The sequence below is a fragment of the Ursus arctos genome, unplaced genomic scaffold, assembly GCF_023065955.2.
Source record: "Ursus arctos isolate Adak ecotype North America unplaced genomic scaffold, UrsArc2.0 scaffold_24, whole genome shotgun sequence".
Taxonomy (NCBI): domain Eukaryota; kingdom Metazoa; phylum Chordata; class Mammalia; order Carnivora; family Ursidae; genus Ursus; species Ursus arctos.
The window spans coordinates 35,878,561-35,897,710 of record NW_026622919.1 but is presented as its reverse complement, the minus strand read 5'-3'; the positions used below and the strand labels follow the sequence as shown (position 1 = coordinate 35,897,710).

Below are 19,150 nucleotides of genomic sequence, written 5' to 3'. Positions count from 1 at the left end.
TGATAAGCCAGGGTCCAGATACCAGTGTGCATGGTATGTTACTTAAAGAACTCTCTCTCCTACCCTTACCAAGGGTGAGGCATTGCATGAGACGCTGGGTATGTTGCCCATCAAGCAAACAGTATACAGTCTGACAAGTACTCCAGTAAGAGTAAGTACAAGGTGTTTTGAAGGCTGATCGGAAGGACGCTTAATCCAGTCACGTGGGGTCAAGAAGGTTTGGTAAGTCTTGAGGGAAGGGTAGGAGGTGGCCAAGTATGAAGCCTGGGTGAGGAAATGGTGTTCCCAGCAGAAAACTAACGACATGAACAAATGAGTCAGGAGTTAAGAGAAAGAGTGGAGAGCAAGCTCTGTGTTTAGGAATTGTATGTAGTGTGTTGTGGTTAGAGGGGGGAGTTCGAGGGGGGGCCTGCGCAAGGTAAGACTGGAGAGGTAAGCAAGGTTGGTGACAAGATCCTTGCATTTCGTTTTTCCCACGCCTCCAAATAGGGAGTCATTAAAAGATTTTAACCAGGGGAGTGGCCTGACCTGAGTGGCGTCAACTGAAAGATGCTTATGGCTGCCTTGTGGAGACGCTGGACTGGAGACAGAATGGTAAGCCAGGTGAGAGAGATACTGGTCTGAGCTCAGTGACTGGATGAGGAGGAGAGAACTAAATTGATTTGAAAAATGAGGAGGGACATTTGATAGGCTTTGGCTGGATGTTAGAAACTGGGGAGAGAAGTCAGGTTTCTGGCCTGGTAATTGGGTAGATGTGCTGGGAGACACTGGGAGAAGAAACAGGTTTGGGAGCAAGATTAGGGGAGTGATTTCAGTAGGCAGCCGGGTGTGCAAATCTGCAGCTTAGAAAACAGTGGCATTCAACATACACCCTGATTTTTTTTCTTTACTGACTTCTGTCTCCTTTGCTAGTTTCTCTACTTGACCATCACATGTTGGAAGTTTCTCAGGGCTTGTTCTGATCACACCTTTGTCTTTCTATTCACAACCACTTTTATCCTGGAAGAACTCATTCAGACTGTGGCTTTAAATACCTTCTAATACAGTGATGACTACCAAATTTAAGTCTCTAGTTTTGACCTTTTAACTCTGGATTATATTCACCTTCCTACTTGACCTAGTCTTTTTTTAAAAACGATTTTATATTTATTTGAGAGAGTGTGAGAGAGAGGGCGTGCAAGTGCTCAAGTTGGGGGGGGGGCAGAGGGAGAAGCAGACTCCCTGTGAGCGGGGAGGTGGACATCGGGCTCAATCCCGGGACTTAGGATCATGACCTGAGCCGAAGGCAGACACTTAACCAACTGAGCACACAGGTGCCCCTCTATTAGACCTTTTCATTAGGATGTACTGAACAGAACATTTTTTTTTTCTTTTGGTGACCCTGCCGGGACTAAACAGAACTTTTGATCTCCCTTTTCAGATCAGTTTCTCTTTTCCTAGGCTTCCTCATCTCAGTAAATGTCTTCACTGTCCTCCCAGACCAGATAGAAAACTTGAGTTTACATTTGATTTCTCTTTCATTCATCCTGTACCTGCAAGTCTTTTTAATTCTATGTCCAAAATATAACTCAAAACCATCTTTATATTCTTGGTTACAATGCTGGTACGAACTATAATCATCTCTCTTCTGTACAGTCGCGAAGCCCATTAATAGGTCCCCCTACACAGTCTTGTTCCTCTAAAATCTGTTTTTCCCATGGCAGCCAAATGATACTGTAAAGATATGAATGACAGTGTTGTGCCTTCTTAAAAGCCTTTCATTGACTTTAAATTTTAATTGTAGGCTCCATGCCCAATGTGGGACATAAACTCACAACCCTGAGTTTGAGAGTCGTATGCTCTACCGACTGAGCCAGCCAGGCACCCCATTGACTTTTATTATATGTAGGCTATAAATTCCTTACTTTGGCTTGCAGAGCCCTTATGATCTGGCCTCTGTCTCCCTCTCCAGCCTTATTATATAACATGTATCCATACTTACCTTGCTTTAACCACGTTGGTCATAATTACTTCTGCTTCAGTATCTTTGCGTATGCTTTGTCTAGGATCCTCCTTCCTCAAATACTCACGTGGCTGACTCCTTTTCACTGCAACGTTGGGTCAGATTACAGCCCCCGTCCCTGGCCTTCCTATTTAAAACACTGCCTCTCTCCAGTGACACTCATATCTCCTCTTATAATGTCATCACAGTATCTATCACTATTTGGAATGACCTTTTTGTGGTTGTCCGTTTCTTTCTCTCCATTAGAATATAAGCTCCAGGAGAGGAGAGAACCTTGTCTGTTGTTCACTGTTCTACCCTACTGCCTAGAACAGTGTTAGGCTCAGAGTAGGTACTCAATGAATATTGATTAAATAAATGAATCTGTTATTTGAGATTAATGAGAGCCATTAAAATATATATGGTAAAGGGCTGAGTAGATATAATTATAGTAAGACTGTCTAGAGTACTACTTCACCATCTAAGCTGTATACTAGAATTAGCGAGGAAGTTTTTTAAAGCACAAGGATGCTCTGTTCCACTCCAAGACAGTGAAATCTGTTAGGCCTGGGCATTTAAAATAAAAAAAGAATCTCAGTTGATTTTAATGATTTGGGGAGATGGTATGTAGAGAGAGAAGAGCCTAGGACAGGACCCTGAGAAATGCTAATATTTGATCAAGATAATAGAAGAGGATCCTGAGATAGAGACTGGGAATTCCCAGTTGGTAGAGGTGTTGGTAGAACCCAAGGGAAGAGTGGATTTTAACGAGGGAGAAGCTAGTGGTGTCAGGTGCTCAAGCCAGGCGAAGTCATGCAAAGGATAGAAAGCAGTCATATTTAGTGATAGGGAGGTTGTAAATTGTCTTACCACAGGGTTTCCCAACCTTAGTCCTACCTGACATGTGGATTGGATAGTTCTTTGCTGTGGGGGCTGCCCTGTGCATTGTAGGATGGTTAGCAGCATCCCTGGCCTCTACCACAAGACACCAGTAGCAGCCTCCAGTTGTGACAACTAAAAATGTCTCCCAATATTGCCAAATGTCCTTTTGGGGGCAAAATTGCCCCTTTTGAGAACCACTGCCTTAGCAAAAGCCTTTTCAGTAGAGAATTGAATTCTGAACTCCAACTGAAGTGGGATGGTGAATAATAGAAATTAGAGAGATGGAGGAGACCAGTAATATGGGCAACTAAGACTTGATTATGAAGAGTGGTTAGAGGTGGGGTGAGTTAGGAGGCATCTAGGCAGGGATGTGGGTTTGTGGGAGATTGTTTTTTAGGATGGTTATTAAGCATGTTTATACACTTCTTGCAAGGAAACGGGGATAATTAATATTCACATCCCTTGAAGGAATGGTGACTATAACAGTGGTGAAGGATTTGCCTTAGAAGAGGAGAATGTCTCTTGTGTTGTTACTGGAGGTGAGGATAGTTGCAGATGCTGATAATGATAACAGACAATTAACATCTATTGGGAGGTTACCATGTACCAGGTACTATTACAAGCAATCTGTGTGTTAACTAATTCTCACAACAATGCTGTGAATCAAGGAGGTATAGGAAACACTTCAGAGAAGAGGTGAATGGTATAAATGATTTCGATTGCCATGTGGAAGGGGCTTTTCAGAGGGTAAATTAAGGTGAGGAACAGAGGCACTGAGAGGCTAAGCAGCTTGCTCAGGGTCACCTCTCTAGTGGTGGCAGAGTCAGGATTCTAATCCAAGGATCTGGCCTTAGGGCCTGTGCTCTTTTCTATGTATAAGTATGCTTATAAAAGAGGGGGCAGGAAGTTGAGATAATTCCATCTGATGTCTTTTTCTGTCCTGAGTATAGTAAAGTATAGTGGTCTGCTCAGAGTTGGGGGATATGATAGAAGGTTTGAAGAGACTGTAGTAAATGGGAGGGTAGCAGAGAAGGCTTAAAACAACCATTGTAGGAAATAGGAAAGTGTTGTGATTAGGAACCCATAAAATTGCCAGACAACAATAAGAGCTCAGTTAACATAGGGAACAAGTGTTCTGTAGATAGTCTGTATGGATATGTGATTTTTCTCCATCTTTAATCAGCAACTTGTTTATAGGAACAGAGGCAGTTTGATTCAGGGTTAGGGATTTTACTAGTCAGATACTAGTAACCTGAACAAAAATTTCAAATTTGTCTCGTACCTCGTAGAGGTATGAGAAGAGTGAGGATAGTGGTTGATGGATGAAGTCCAGGCTGAGTGGGAAGAAAAAAAGTAAGGCAGTTAAGAATGTAGGGACGTCAAGAGCATAGTGTTATTAATGAGATTCAAAGAACTGGTAGTGGGGATAAAAAGAACTGGATAGATAGCTTTGGGTCTGAAAGTAGATGTTTAGGATTTTGGAGATGAAGCAATTCCCAGGGATGACGGGTGAGGTGTGGCCATGGAACTGGGGGGCTGAAGTGAATGGAAGGGAGAGACCTTTGTAGTTGAGATCAAGAACTGAGGAGATGGGGTGTTGGATGGTTGTTACCATCATAGTGATAGCAAGACTAAGGTTCAGGCGATGAATGAGAAAATAGAGAAGTGGACCAGAGGGTGTGATAACTAGAGAGCCAAGACCCACAGAGAAGTGGTGGGTCTAGAGTCCCAGAGTGATTTTTATATGAAGGCACAGGATAATGGTGACATTGAAAGGAATGGAGGAGGATAAGCAACACCTAAGACTTTGGGAAGAGGCTAGTTCAAGGGAGAGAGCCAGATTTCGGTTATAGCACAGAGATGGAGGAGAATGTTGGAAGAGGAGGAGGGTGTATATGTCTTTTGTTTCTGCTGCCATCAGAGGGTGTATTCAGAGGTTTCATTAGAAAGAGAGGAGAAAGAAGAGGGGGGGATTTATATTTTGGATGGTGTCCAAAGAGCAATATCAACAGATGCTGTTGGCTGAGATAAGTGGGCATTTCAGGCTTCAGGGAGAAACTGGCCACAGCTTGGATTGAGCATGTTTGTCAGAGTGTTGCATCTAGGTGGCTTTGGTGCTAAGAATGCTCTAGTACATTGGTGGTGTACCAGATGGTGTGTGCTCTCTGCAGAGCTTTATGTTCAGTGCTGTCTTTAATCTTCTGATGAGGATTGGTGAAATTAGGATTGAGGTATTGAGCAGAGACTGGTATCTGGTCAAGTAATAAGACCGTCCTCTAAAGAGCCAGAAATACGGAGGAGGAGGAACAGGGGTTGGAGATCTGTGGGCAGGATTTTGCAGGAGTTGAGAGCCTGAATTTTGTAGTTATTAAGCCCTCGTTTGTACCCACAGTCTGTTAAGGCCCAGGGAAATTTGGGTTAGATTGTTCATTGGCCCAAAGGTGCAGGGTGGGCAAGAGAGGAAGATCATCTTTGCCGTCTTTGGTCTTTGTGCCACACTAGTGGAGGCGATGTTGCTTAGACTCCAGAATAGTGAAACTACTCTTGGTTTTTACTTACAACTCTATGAGGCAAAACATGCATCTGGAAGCAGTGGGGTAGGTAGGGAGATACATCTGAGTGACACACACCATGTTGGATTCAGAATAACTGGACCACTCTAGAACCTGGAGTGTGGGGAAATGGAAAGGAGCATCTATTTTACTTTGACCTTTCTCTGCTTAATGGGAAGAAGTTGACCTCACATTAGATCACTTCAATTAGATTGGGGGGATTAATAGGGGTGGCAGGACGTTTTTAACTTCTGGTGGTCACAGGCTCACATGGCAACACTGAAGAGAGGAAAAGAGAAAAGCAGCTCATATTTAAGTGCTTCCTATGTGATGCTAGGCACTCTGTTAGGATTTATATTATTGTTCACTCCTCAGAGGAGCTCTCTGAAGTAGTGTGCATCATTCTCATTTTATTTTAGGTGAGGAAACAGAGATTACGGAACTTGTCCAAAGTCAGAGTTGAAGAAAGTGATGGACCCTAGGATTTAGACTTCAGAGTTTTCTGACTCCACAAAGTCTGTTTTTTTTTTTTTTTTTTTTTTTTTTGATGGAGGATGTAGACTGTTGGGATTGGTGCAGGTCCTACTGGTAAAGGGAAACAAGCTTTTAGAACAAACAAGGGAGAAACTGAAGCAGTTTTAGAGAGTAAATAGGGCCTGTCACAGGGCATGGCCCCGAGGAAGGCAGAAAGCAGGTGGCGAAGAGACCGTAGAGATGGTTGGTCTTGAGTATAGCCTCGTTACCTCCTGACCACTGGGAAGTGGTGGTGAGGGGCGACAAGTTAGTGCGACAAGTTAGTAAGATGAAATGGTCCAAGAGCCAAGCTTTTCAGGATTTTCTCCTACTTTTCCTTCTGCAGCCCACTCAAAGGCAAAGGCTCCTCAAATTCTGGGCATAAACAAGGGCTTGATTTAGGGAGGCAGGTTGGCCACTGGAGCAGCTCTGGCTCTTTCCCTTTGTGAAAAGGACATGTGGCTGAGTGAATTAACACTCAGCCAGGAGTGAGGAGACCTGAGTTTCCATGCAGCCTCTGACAAAGGGACCGGCAGTTATAGGTAGAGTGACATTTATTCATGGAAGATAGGTATAGATTGTTTTCTCAGGGGAGCCTGAGAAGCAACCTCAGGGAGAGAGTGGGGACTTGGCCCGAAGAACTGACCTATTGGGAGGTTTTAGCTAGGATCTGGAGCTGCTTCCTGATCCTTGGCACCCAGGGCCCTGTGGCTGGTGCTTTGTGTTTTGGTTTAGAGAAACAGGGTGGGAAGGCAGAGGGCAGGTAAAAGGCAGAGCCTCTCTGGGCACTCAGGTTTTTCTGTTGGTCTGATGTGGCTGTGGACTTTGCAATAAACAAGGGGTTCAGCTGTGCAAGTTGAAAGTCTTGAATAGTTAACTCTTCTGGGTTCTCAGGCTCTTTCCGGAACCTTGTAGGCCCTTCCTCCTCATTAGTCTTAAGTGCTTCACACACAAAGAGAACCTTGTTCTTCAGCTTGTTTTGGATCCAGGGATCAATTGAGGCCAAGACAGTTAATGTTTCTTGTAGCTGCATTGAAACAAAGGTCCTATGGCTGGCTCACTTCAGGCTAAGCCTGGGAGCGGAGGGGGTGCCTCGGCGAGAGGGGTGCTCTGGCCACAGGCCACAGTGGCCCCAAGGAATGAAGTCAAGGGACAGTGTCTGAGGCTCATTTCCCCTTTCCTCCCTCCTGACAAAGAGCAAGTGGTGAGGATGGGTGGGAGAGGCTTAGAGGAGGGATAGAGAAGTGGAAGAGGGGAGCGGGAATGCCTCACGCTGTTCTTCACAGCCTGGCTCTTTTCTGTGTCTAGCATATCCAGGAGCAAGTGGAACACCTGTGGGCTGCGGATCCCCAGGACGCCCTGGCAGAGGCAGAATGAGAGTGACTAAGTAGCCAGCCTAGGAAGATGCCCCATCTGTGCTCTTTTCCATTCTAGTCCCCCTCTGACGACTCTGTGGCCTGCAGAGAGGGGGCGTTATGGCTCCCCCGCTGAGGTATCCCTTTCTTTCCCTTTTGGGGCCACTGCATTGGGTTCCAGCGCATACTGTTCACCAGGAAGAGTCAAGACAATTCCTGCAGTATCTAAACAACGACTCTCATACCCATCTCCTGTTGGAGGTAGGTGCCTCCAATCCTGAAAAAGAGGTTACCCCTGAATTCCTGGTAGGGCTGGAATTCTAAAATAAGCCAGCAAACCTCCCCAAACTTTATAGCCTTTTCTGCCCCTGAGTAATTGTGCTCGGTTGCCTAATCCCCCTGCCATCAAGAGAGAAGCAGAGCTGGCCTTACCAAAGAGATGACTGCTTCCTGGCGTGCAGTGACATTTGAGTTCATCAGTTGCCTATGTAGAAGGGAGTAAGTGTGTTATCCAATTAGAGGGTAGGGGAGGAAGGCTGGTTGGTTGTTCTTGCAGCCCAGAGTGAGTCGGGCATAAGGCCAATGAGAGATGCTAATTTCATCAGTTGCTCCCTCTTGTTACTTGGGTCAGGAAAGGGGCTAGGTAGGGAAAGGCAGGTACTGCAATTTGCCAGAAGGCACTGAATGACAATTAGGACACACGTCTGTCCAGAACTCTACCTTTTACAGATCCCTTTCACGTCCTCATCTTAATTTGGGCTCTTACATTTTATAGCAACCCTGAGTTGGTATTATCAGCCCCCTTTTACAGATAAAGAAAATCCTGGGGGTCAAAGAGTGACTTGGCCAGGGGCATGGGCAAGTGAGAAGTAAGACCTGGGATCTGAGTCTCAGCTCTCTCCGACTCTGTGCCCCTTTCCCACAGCCTAGGATTTGGCTCTGGCAGCTCCCAGCCTGAGCCACTCACGCCTCCACCAAGTTCATCATCGTAGGCTTCATCTTGAGGTCTTCCACAATTTCAGCCACAGCCTGCCTCATAGCCTGAAGAAGGATTAAGGAGGGACAACAGAGGAAAGGAATACGGAGTGTACCTTGAAGTGCTCACAAACCTTTACTGAATGTTGACCTTGTGCTACATAGGGTCCTTGCCTTGAACTCTTGGTCTGGTAGGGGAAGCAGACAAGTGAGTAGGCAGTCACCCGACTGTTGTAAGTGTTACGACTGAACTAACTATAGGGTGAACATAGGAGGGTCTCCTCAGTTCGGGTACCGGCAAGATTTGCTGGAAGAAGTGATGCCTCAGCTGAAGCCTGAAGGGTGAATGGCAGTTAACCAGTAGAGGGCTGGGGGTGGGGTGGGGCATGAGTGGAGGGCATGTACAAAAGCTTAGAGGCTTAGGGAACAGAAAATATTTCAGTTTAGCTAGGTGACCACACTGAGACTCTTCAAAGTGGGGCACTGAGGAATTACACTGGGATAACAGGTATAAATGAGGACACGGTCATTTTAAGCATAGCTGGTGTGTGGCCCTGAGCAGGAGTGGGGAGAGATGCAGCTAGAGAAGGAAGCAGGCCTTGGGTGGTGAAGGACAATGTAAAGCCTTCCTGAGGGCATTGGGGAGCTACTGAAAAGTTTTATGCAGAGGTGAGACAATCTGATTTACATTTTAGAAAAATGTCTTTAGAAGTGCTGTGGCTGGTTTTGTAATAAGCTACAAAAAGATGAAAGCAAAGGAGCACGGAGGAAGGCAGGGTTCATTCTGTTGGAGGTGATTTGGGAAAGGTTCCAATAGGAGGTGTTTGGACTGGCCTTGCAGGAGCAATCACTGTGACAGAAAGAAGGAGGGAGGAGTGAATAATAACATGAGGCAGTTTTGCACCTTGCAGAGGGACGAGGGATGACTCGGCATTTTTCGCTAAGAGAACTGCCTGACCAAAGGCAAGGTGGCTTGAAAACGTGGGCTGCATTAGGGGAACAGGGGAACAGGGAGTGCATTAGTGTCTTAGAGTGAATATGATACTTTATGGGCAGTGTGGTGGGAGCCAAGCTAGAGGAGGTCTTCAGAGAAGGGAGAGGAGGCGGGTTTGGGCTCCCTGGGCTTGGGACCTTTGGTCTCACTTACAAGGAAAGGTTCATTATATGTCTTCCTCCAGAGCAGGTCAAATGTGAATCCCTCCAGCCCTTGTGCCTGGATCTTTTCCAGCCCAATGGTCTTGAGCATCTGGGTGGCTTCAAAGCGGTGCTGAGAGCAGAGGTGGGAAGGTATGAAGGATAGACTCTTCCTTATCCCTCACCCTTGTGCTATGCTGGAGAAGGAAGGGTCCTAGGCAGTCTGAGAGCTTACCTCCAGGACACTAGAATAGCACAGCTGGTCTAGGATGGCCCTGGTGACTGTGGGTGTGTGTACATGCATCATCTTGACCAGCATCCTGAGTGCCTGTGGGAGGCAGGCAGGGTAGGGTGGGGTGTACAGGGCCAAGAGGCATCTGGATTTTCAGGTAGGCTTGAGGGCTGAGCCTAAAACTGGGGAACAGATCGGGTCCATTCTCCTGCCTCTTCACCTTTTGAGTGAGAACATAAGTTCATGTGTGCACATAGGTGCACATTTATAAATGAACACTCATACAAATCAAATATATACAGACACATGTACACTTAGGTCTATGTGACCCCATACTCATGCACATGCATATTCACAGACACACAGAAGGCTCCGCGGTGGTCCCCACTGAAGCTTCTCTTCTCTGGTTGAGTATGACGGCCCCGACAGTACCGAAGTCAGCACCAGCCTCTGGTTCCCCAGTGCTCCCCAGGGAGCCTAGCCTCCTGCCCCTCACACCTTCATCTGCTGGGTTTTGGACCCTTGGCTCAGGCACTGCAGCAAGAACTCTTGGGCCGTGTTGCTGCAGGGCCTCAGGAAACCCAAGCACAGGGCTGCCTCCACAGCTGCTTCGTTTGATGACTTATTTATCAGCTTCTGCAGCACAGGTACCAACTTCTCTTCATCCCCGACTTGAGTCCTCTGAGGGAGACAAGAAGTGAAATGGGCAGGGGGCCTATGTCTTCAGCCAGGCTTTGTTAAGAGGGCAATTCACTGCTACTTCCAGAGCATTGTGCCTCCTCCCCAGAATAAATCTCATGTCCTCAGATTATTTTACCCACTTGCTCTTATTTTTGCTGTCCTCTACTTGCTCCTAGGTCTTAACTCCTCATTTCTGTATGACTTTATCTTGTGGATGGATGAATGTCACTCTCTTTAACACTTCTAATTCCTGACATTTAAAAAATATGTTATTTTATCCTATTCCTGTTCTCCAATAATCTTGTCCTTGTCCTCCATTCTGTGTCAGCCATTAATTTTCACAGAGAGGTTTTTATCATTATCCATCACTGTAACTTCTCCGTGACCTCCATTTCATGGACCCCACTCTCTGACCATCACCTCCTATCTTTCCAGCACCTCCCGATGCCAATAATTGTTGGACTCCATATGGATTAACAGTCCACTGAGCACCTTTTCATTGCTCCTCATTTTCTTCGCTCTCTACCCAGCTTAAACTCCATGGTCCTACTATAGTCACTTGCTTGCCTCACTGAACTCCTTTACCTCCTCTTGCCTCATTGTAGTCAGCTGTGCACTCATTCTGTGCCTGCATTTCCTGGAGAAAAGCACACAGTCGTGATGACTGATCTTGCTATATTTTTTATTTTTATTTATTTTTTAAAAAGATTTTATGTATTTATTTGACAGAGAGAGAGGCAGCGAGAGAGGGAACACAAGCAGGGGGAGTGGGAGAGGGAGAAGCAGGCTTCCTGCTGAGCAGGGAGCCCGATGCGGGGCTCGATCCCAGAACACTGGAATCATGACCTGAGCCAAAGGCAGATGCTTAATGACTGAGCCACCCACGCACCCCAGACTGATCTTGCTTTAAATGTGTGAGCACAAACCTTGTGTAGACCCTTAGTGCTATCTAGTAACCATACTGTTTTTCCCTGGGCAGTTCTTTTTCCTGCCCTCCTGATTCACACCCTGTCCTCTGGAACCTCCATTCCTCCATTCTTAACTCTTAGCTGATGCCCTTGCTTCCTACTTTACTGAGCAAATATAAACAACCGGAAAAGAAGTTCCAGAGGCACCTACCATCATTTCTGTCCAACACCTGCACCCATATGTTCTTCCCTCCACTTATTACTACAGACTCTGACCATATGTCTAAAGTCAGTCTTTCCACTCGTGTTAGAGCTCATCCCTTCTCACCTAATAACAACTTTCTTCTCTCTCCATAGTTATCATTTTTCTAACTACTGGACCATGGAAACATGCTATTATTTTTCTTTATTCTAAAATCCACTCCTGGTGCCAGCTACAGCCCTTGCCAGCAAAACTTGGAAAGTTGTCTGCTTTGCCATCTCTAATTTCTTTCCTCCCGTTCACTCTTAAACTCCTTCTGTCAGACCTACACCACTGTGACCCCACCAAAATTGTTCTTGAGATAATCAAGGATTCCTACATTGTTAATCTGTGTATCAGTTCTCAGTCCTTATATTATTTGATGTCGTTGATTTGTTTCCTTTCTTTGATGTATGTTCTTCACTTGATTTTCAGAATACCACACTGTTGGGTTGTCTTCCTACCTAATGGCCAGCTGTCATTATTCACTGGTTCTTCTTCTTCTCCCTGAGCTCTTAATATTGGAATGAACCAAGACTTCATACTTGGTTCTTAGTGCTATCATTTAATTGAATGACATTAAATGCTGTCTATATGGTTCAGACTTCGAAACTCAAAATTGTACAGCAGCTTTACCTGCTGTCTCCCTTCGAGGTCCAGTAGACGTCTCAAACATCACTTGTCCAAACCTGTACTTCTGATATTACCTCCAAACCTGTTCTACTTGTAGCTTTCTCCATCTTAGTTGGCTTCATCCTTGTTTCCTCACTGCCTTTTGTAGCTCACATTCAACCTGTCAAGAGTTTTACTAATCCCACTACAACTACTGTGCTCCGTGCCACCATTATATCTCACCAGGATTGCTTCAGTAGCCCTTAATTGGTCTTTCTGCTTCCACCTGATGCTCCACCCCCACCTCCCATCTTTTCTGTACAGCAGAGTGAACCTTTTGAAATGTAAGTTAGGTTATGTCATTGCTTTGTTCCTTACTTCATATAGAGTAAAAGTCCAAGTACTTGAAGTTGTCCAGAAAGCAATGATGCAGTTAGTATGACCTAGTCTAGTAGATCTAGTTGATCTGGATCTAGTATAATTGAATTTCCTGTTAACTACTTTGACCTACCTCCATTTTCTGCTACTTTCTCTATTTCCACTCCACTGCAGCCACACTGGCCTCCTTGCTGTCCCTGGACCATGCCAACCACGCTCCTACCTTAGAGCCTTTGCACTGATTGGCCCTTCTGCCGGGAAGGCCTCCGCTCAGATCTCTGCAAGGCTAACACCTTCACCTTCTTCATATCTTTGCTCAAATGACACCTTCTAAATGAAGCCTTGCCTCCCTTCTGTGTTTAAAACTGCAGTCTAGTCCCATCCCCACTTGGCATTCCTTGATCATCCTTACCATGTTACCTAATTTTTCCTCTGCACTTGTCACCTCTAACATACTATATAATCAAGTTTACTATAATTGTATTCTCCCCAACTAGAAGGTAAGCTCCACAAGAGCAGGGGATCTTAGTCTGTTTGGTTCACTGATGTATCTTAAGGGTCTGGGACAGTGCCAGGCATGTGATAGCTATTTAGTATATATTTGTTGAGTAAATGGATGAATGATGACTCTGTTTCACACAGAGCAGTGATGGGGTCAAAGTAAGAGGGCCCTAAAAGGGAAAAAATTTGAGTAGTGTTGCAGACTCTCTTGATCCCTTTCCCTTCTTGAGAGAGGTTTTTTCTTTAGTAGGTTATTTTAGGGATGATAATGGTTACCATTTAAAAAGCATAGGCATTGAACGAGGTGCTTTACATACATTATCTCATTTAATCTTCTCAACAGTGCTATAATTACTGTCTATCTTATTTGTTTACTCCATTAATGAATTTTTATTGAAATATAGTTAACATACATTGTTGTGTTAGTATAGTTAGCGTACAGTGTTCTGTTAGTTTCTATTTAGTGATTTATCAGTTCTGTACATTACTCAGTGCTCATCATGGTGAGTGTGACTACCTCCGTTTTGGAAATGAACAAACTGCGGCTCTGAAAGCCAGCTTTTCAGGGGTTTTTGACTCCTAAGTGGCCATGCCAGTGCTTCTATTCAGGGAAGCTGTTCCACAGGGAACTTTACAAGGACAGTGTCTTCTACCATCAAGGCTAGGAGCTAGGTTAACAACCCCAGCCAGCACCATCAATTACCTTGTCCTACCTGCCCCAGTTACTGACTCTCCTCCCAATCACCTTGTCTTTGGGGACAGCAGCCCAGGAGTTGAGAGCCACTCGTAGCCCTGTCAGAGAATCCATCCTTCGCCCCTCATTTTGCCCCTTCAACTGTGTGATGAGAACCTGGATCACGTGCTTATTCAGGCAACCTGGACAAGGGAAGGTCCTCAGGTCAGGGCAGAGCCTCAGGAACTGTTCCTCTCTGCCAGGATCCATTTGACTCCACTGTGCCCTCAAGACAGAAGTTCTAAGTACTGGGTCCCGAGGTGTTGCCCATCCTCCCAGGACGCTAATGCAGCTGGCTGAGCATGGCTGCAGTTCCAGGGGCCCGCCCCCTCTCTCCCGATCTCTTCTCCTTTTCACCCCACTTTCCTCTCTCTGCCCACAGTACCTAGGCTAGCTCCCAGATCCTGCCAAATGCTAGGTAGAAGTGGGTGTCCTTACCCAAAGGGGAAAGGGGCTGTACTGCTTCCTTTCTCACTTTCCCCCACTCCCCTCCCAGGGAGGGGACGTACTCACCCAGTATGGCCAGGCTTCGACAGGCCTCATACTTCACTTTCTCTGGACCAGTTTGGGCCTGATTTAAGAGGCAGGTGGTGGAGATATGTCATAAGATGATGGAATGTCAGAGTGTTAAGAATCATCTCAGCTTAACTTTTCATTTACAAGTGAGGAAACCGAGGCCTAGAGAGTGACCTGTCTACGCTTAAACACAGAGTACGGGCAGATGGTGCAAGGGAAGGAACACAACTTAGGAGTAAGACTTTTGTTCAGATCCCTATCTGGTATCTAGCAGCCCTGTGGCCTCGGGCCAGTCACTTGGCTCACTCTCAGAGCTTCCATTTTATCATTAGAAAAATGCAGATACTACTGCCTGTTCCCAATTCGTAAGATTTAAATGAGACTATAGATACGAACGCATATTCCCTATTATAAATTGGCATTTAAGCACGTGGCATTGATTCGGTTAAGGTGGAAAATGAACTCAGTCCCAGTTCTTTTCTGCTTTTCAGTTGAGGGTCTTTTCTGTTAGACAGAGAGGACCTCAGATTCCCCCAGCCCCATCAAGCTGCCCTTCAAGGACGCCAAGGGCGTGAGATGGGGCATGCCGCACACTGGCAACTCTCTCCTCACTGCATCCAGCCCAGCATCCTTGCACCCTGGCGAGCTTTGTCTGTGCCCCTGTGCCCATGCTCGACATATCTCAGACCCTGTATCCTCCTCTCGTGAGTTCCATGCAGCCCCAGACTCACCACCTGCTGTAGTGCCTCTATGACAAACTTGTCACTGATGCCCAGGCACCCCAGAGCCTGCAGGAATAGGGGTGGAAGAAAGGGAAGAGAGCTCGGACACCACCCCCATGAGTTACATCCTCTGGGCACAGCTGGAGTTTTGTCTTGGAATACCACTCCCCCTCCCCCATGCAGCTTTCTACTCCCCAGCTCAGCCAACTCCTACCTGTGGCCATGCTCCACCACCTTTGCCACCTCTCACCTGTGCTGCATACAACTGCTCATGCTCTCTGGGAGATTCCAGGCTTTCTGTGAGTTCCTGCCCATTCAAGGGAGCCGGTGGAGAGAAAGGGATATAGTTGTAGGACTTCAAATGGAGAGGAGCTCATCCAACCCCTTTTCCTTTCCTCCCTCCGTTTTGTAGGCAGGGACTGAGGGCTGAAGGATAATGTGAGCCCAAGGTAAGGGCACCCACTGAAAGGGAGTCTCCCCATTCTCCCTCCTGCCGTGGTCCCTGACCTTTAATCTTTGCCACTTCAGGGGGTTCCCAGTAGGGTCTGAGGGCTTGGGTTCCATCTGAGATTTTACAGTCAACTTGCTGATAGGGAGATGGAATTTTTGGATGGGCGTGCTCTCTTTGAATTGCCTGTGTGAGAAATTGCACAGCAGCCTTGGTCCCCTTGTTCCCTCCCTCACACTTCACGAACTTTCCTCTGCACTTGGTCCTCAGCCAGCTCAGAGATGGGACCAGAGGAAGACAGATGCCCCTCCTCCTAGCCCAGGCTCCTCTCTCGGATCTGTTAGCTGGATTTGCCCCACCCCCATCCCACTTCTTCCTTCTCCTCCCTCTCTTTCCTAGAAGGTATGAAGGGTGTGGAGAATAGGGAGGGGCAGAGCACACCTAGGGGGATCTCTCATTTTCCGCAACATTTTCAGGGCCTCCCGTTCTTGTCGCTGATCATACAGAGTGTGCCAGTGTGTGTAGATCTCAGGCTTCTTGAAGTAGCAGTAAGGCACTGAATCTGGCTTGCTTGGGTGCTGCCTCCAGCACTCTGGACTTGGGGGAAACTCTTCCTTTGGCATCTGGGAGGTGTGAATGGCACAACAGTGGCGGGGAATATTCCTTAGCCAGGAAAAGGACCAGGATAAGAGGGAACTAGTTGAGAGGGACGCCCTTTAGTCCCTCATCTCAGCTAGACTCAGACCTCCTACCCATTGTGTGACTTGCACAAGTGACTTCACCCACCAAGATCTCAGTCTTCTCATCTGCAGAATGGAGCTTGTCCTTTCTGTACCCCTTGTTGTGAAGAACAAATGAGGTAAAGATTGTGAAGCCCTTGTTGATCTGTAAACCAATCTGAGTACACCGTTTGGTTATTTGAGGATCTCAAAGCACTTTGAAAAGGCCATCTGGGCAAGGAGATGAAAAGGCAAGGGGTGAGGGATATGTGGAGTGAAGAGGGGAAGAGACAGGCTACTGCCCCTTCCTTCATTCAGGCATGCAGCAGATACTCACCGAGCACCCGCTAAGTGCCAAGCACTGTGCTACGTGCTGGGGAGGCAGTTATCATCCCTGCCTTCATGGGACTCAACAGTTTAGTTGGAAAAGCAGGATTTTCTTAAACAATCTCTGTCTTAAACGGTCATGAAACTGCAGCTCTGATTGTAGTGGAGGGGCGTTGGTGGGTCAGGGGACTTTCTCTGCAGATTTGGCTAGAATTCACTCCTATCTCTTCTCCAGCCTTTGTCAGAGTCAGTTCTCTGAGCAACAAGGCAGGGCTTCAGCCAGTGGTTTTCAATGTGGAGATTGAAAAGATCATAGTAAAAGTTGTCAGGTGATGGCCATGGTTTCAGAAAGTGGAGCGTTGACTCACAATGAGTTGGGTTGTCAGATTTAGTGAAAACCAAGCAAATAAAAAACAGGCCATCCAGGTAAATTTAGATTTTAGGTATTGGATACCATATTTGGGACTTAATTATACAAAAAATTATTTATCTGAAATTCAAATTTAGTTGGGCATCCAGTATTCTATCTGGCAACTCTATGAGGATCCCTGTGTTAATGAAGAAAAATAACTCCTTATTAAGCACTGCCCGCATAGCTTGGGCCTTACAGATAGTATCTCATAGCAACCACAATGGAGCGGGACAGGGGTTGGCCAGTGACAGAGGACGCTCCTGAGGCTCAGGGAGGGGAAGTGACTTGTCCAAGGTCACACAGAATTAGCGGCAGCCCCGGGGATGAGTGTGAGGGTTCTTTGACCTGGCCTTAAAGGAAGGGGCAGTCTGCTCCCACCTCAACAAAGCCCCCTGGGGGCAAAAGTTAGGGGTCTTACCTGGTAGCAGGACAAGGGCAGGTGGACAGGAGCCATGACTTTTCTGAGTTCTGTGGTACAAATGGTGGGCTAAGAATCATCCATTCTCCCGGCATTCATTTATTCAGCATTTAATAAATGCTGCATGTTAGAATTATTTGGGGGAACTTTTAACCTGCCTTAGCCCTGCATCAGACTAATTGAAACTGATTCTCTGGGGATAGGGCCTAGGCCTTTCAGAAAGCTCCCCAGAGGATTCTAATGTGCAGCTGATGGTGAAAACTAGTGGTCTTGTTCAGTGGTTCTTAGATGTGAGTGTGTTGTAGGATCACCTGGAGAGCTTCTTAAAACCAATTTCTGGCACTCATCCTGAGTAGGGATTCAGTAGATCTGGGGTGGGGCTGGGGATTTGCTTTTCTAACAAGATACTGATGCTGTTTGTCCTGGGACCACACTTTGAGAACCATGGCTCTAGCTGATGAGACAGAATTGTTTACTAGTGATTAACAAAGGGAGACAAATGTGAAGATACAGGCACAGGTGGTCCAATGAGGCCCCTAACCTGGCTGGGAGGATCAGGAAATGTTTCCCAGAATCTCAGTCTTTAATCCACGTAGGGGTTAGCCAGATAGATAAAGGGGAAGAGCATTAGGCACAGGGAACAACTTCTTTCAAAGACTGGGAGGTGGGGAATTGGGTAGAGAGCAGGGTGCAGATGTGGGAGTGGAAGATGGGGAGAAAGATGTCCCATCTTTGAGGGTCCTGGAGACTTACCTTGAAGGCTGTGGAGAGCCACCAAGTGTCTGGTGGCCTGCCCTGACCCTTCCTGTGGATTTGCTGAACTCACCAGACCCCTGTCTTGGGAGAGGGAGCCAGGGAGCTTTTCTTTTCAGGCCCCACCTCTGACTCTGTTCCTGTCTATTCTAGCCTCACCTTTGGTCCTTTCTGGGTATTCCAGCCATGGGTACTTGAACATCGACCTGGAGATGTCAAAGATATCAGCTGATTTTTCATAGGCCATCCTCCTCTTCTCCTGGTGGGGCCAGAGGGAACCCAGGCAGGGCAATAAGGGCTTTTGGGAGCGTGGGGGCACAGTTGGGGGAAACCTGTCCTCTCTGGCACAAGGGGAACTGGTAAGGAGCTGGGACTTCTGCGGGTAGAAGCTTCTGAGTGTTGAGCAACCAGATCTCCTAGGTAAATGGAAGACTCCAGTTCCATTCTTGAGCCCCGCCCCCTCAGCCCCCACCCATGGCGTCTCCTGGCCTGTGGCCTTGAGCTAGTCACTTTACTTTTGGGAGCTTCAGTTTCCTCATCTTAAAAGTGGGAAAGTCATGCCTGTGTGGGAGCCAGAGGGGCTGTGGTGAGGCATGCATGGGAAAGAAAGTCAAAGCATTTGGTGAACTGTCAAGCACACATCAGCCCATGGGAGGGGCAGGGGTGGTTCTTAGGATTAGTCATCAGGAAAATGGCAGGAGCGGGAAAGCCCCTTTTAGACACACACCTCCCTCCTTGGCAGCAAGAGACTGAGCTCTTCTCTGTGTGGTGGGGAGCTGCTTTCCGTACCTCCTACTTTTGCATATGCTGTACCCGCTACCTGTCAGGCCTTCCCTACCTGCTAAACTCTTTCTCCAATCTTCCAGACTTCATTTAAGTGTTATCTCATCTCTGACGTCTCTTTTCTCCCCCAGGCACCCTGCCTCACCTCCTTCGGTGGTGTCATTCCACCCCTCCCACCCCCCACTCCCACTCTCAATGGGACCACAACAGGTGCTTTTGAACAGTTGCTTCCCTTTATGTGTTTATCATATGTTTAATCTGCCTAAAGTTAAAGATTGTGGCTTGTGGCTCATTCACCTCTCTACTCTCCCCGCCAACCTCCCGTGCCTGGCATAGTGCCTGGCACACAGCAGTGAGCTCAATGTGGCAAGAAA

General features: G+C 46.8%; 1 protein-coding gene across 1 annotated transcript; it reads right to left on the bottom strand.

Moving 5' to 3' along the window:
• Positions 1-6,574: 6,574 nt before the first annotated feature.
• HEATR9 (HEAT repeat containing 9) lies at positions 6,575-18,240 on the bottom strand. The gene is made up of 15 exons (XM_026517590.2): positions 18,153-18,240; positions 17,241-17,290; positions 15,806-15,987; positions 15,424-15,550; positions 15,167-15,223; positions 14,926-14,982; positions 14,192-14,249; positions 13,691-13,821; positions 10,123-10,305; positions 9,628-9,720; positions 9,406-9,525; positions 8,251-8,324; positions 7,716-7,767; positions 7,201-7,287; positions 6,575-6,955 (listed from the first exon to the last, which is right to left on the bottom strand). Exons 1-15 carry the CDS (start codon positions 18,238-18,240, stop codon positions 6,575-6,577), a joined length of 1,740 nt encoding a protein of 579 aa, XP_026373375.1.
• Between the last annotated feature and the right edge of the window lie 910 nt (positions 18,241-19,150).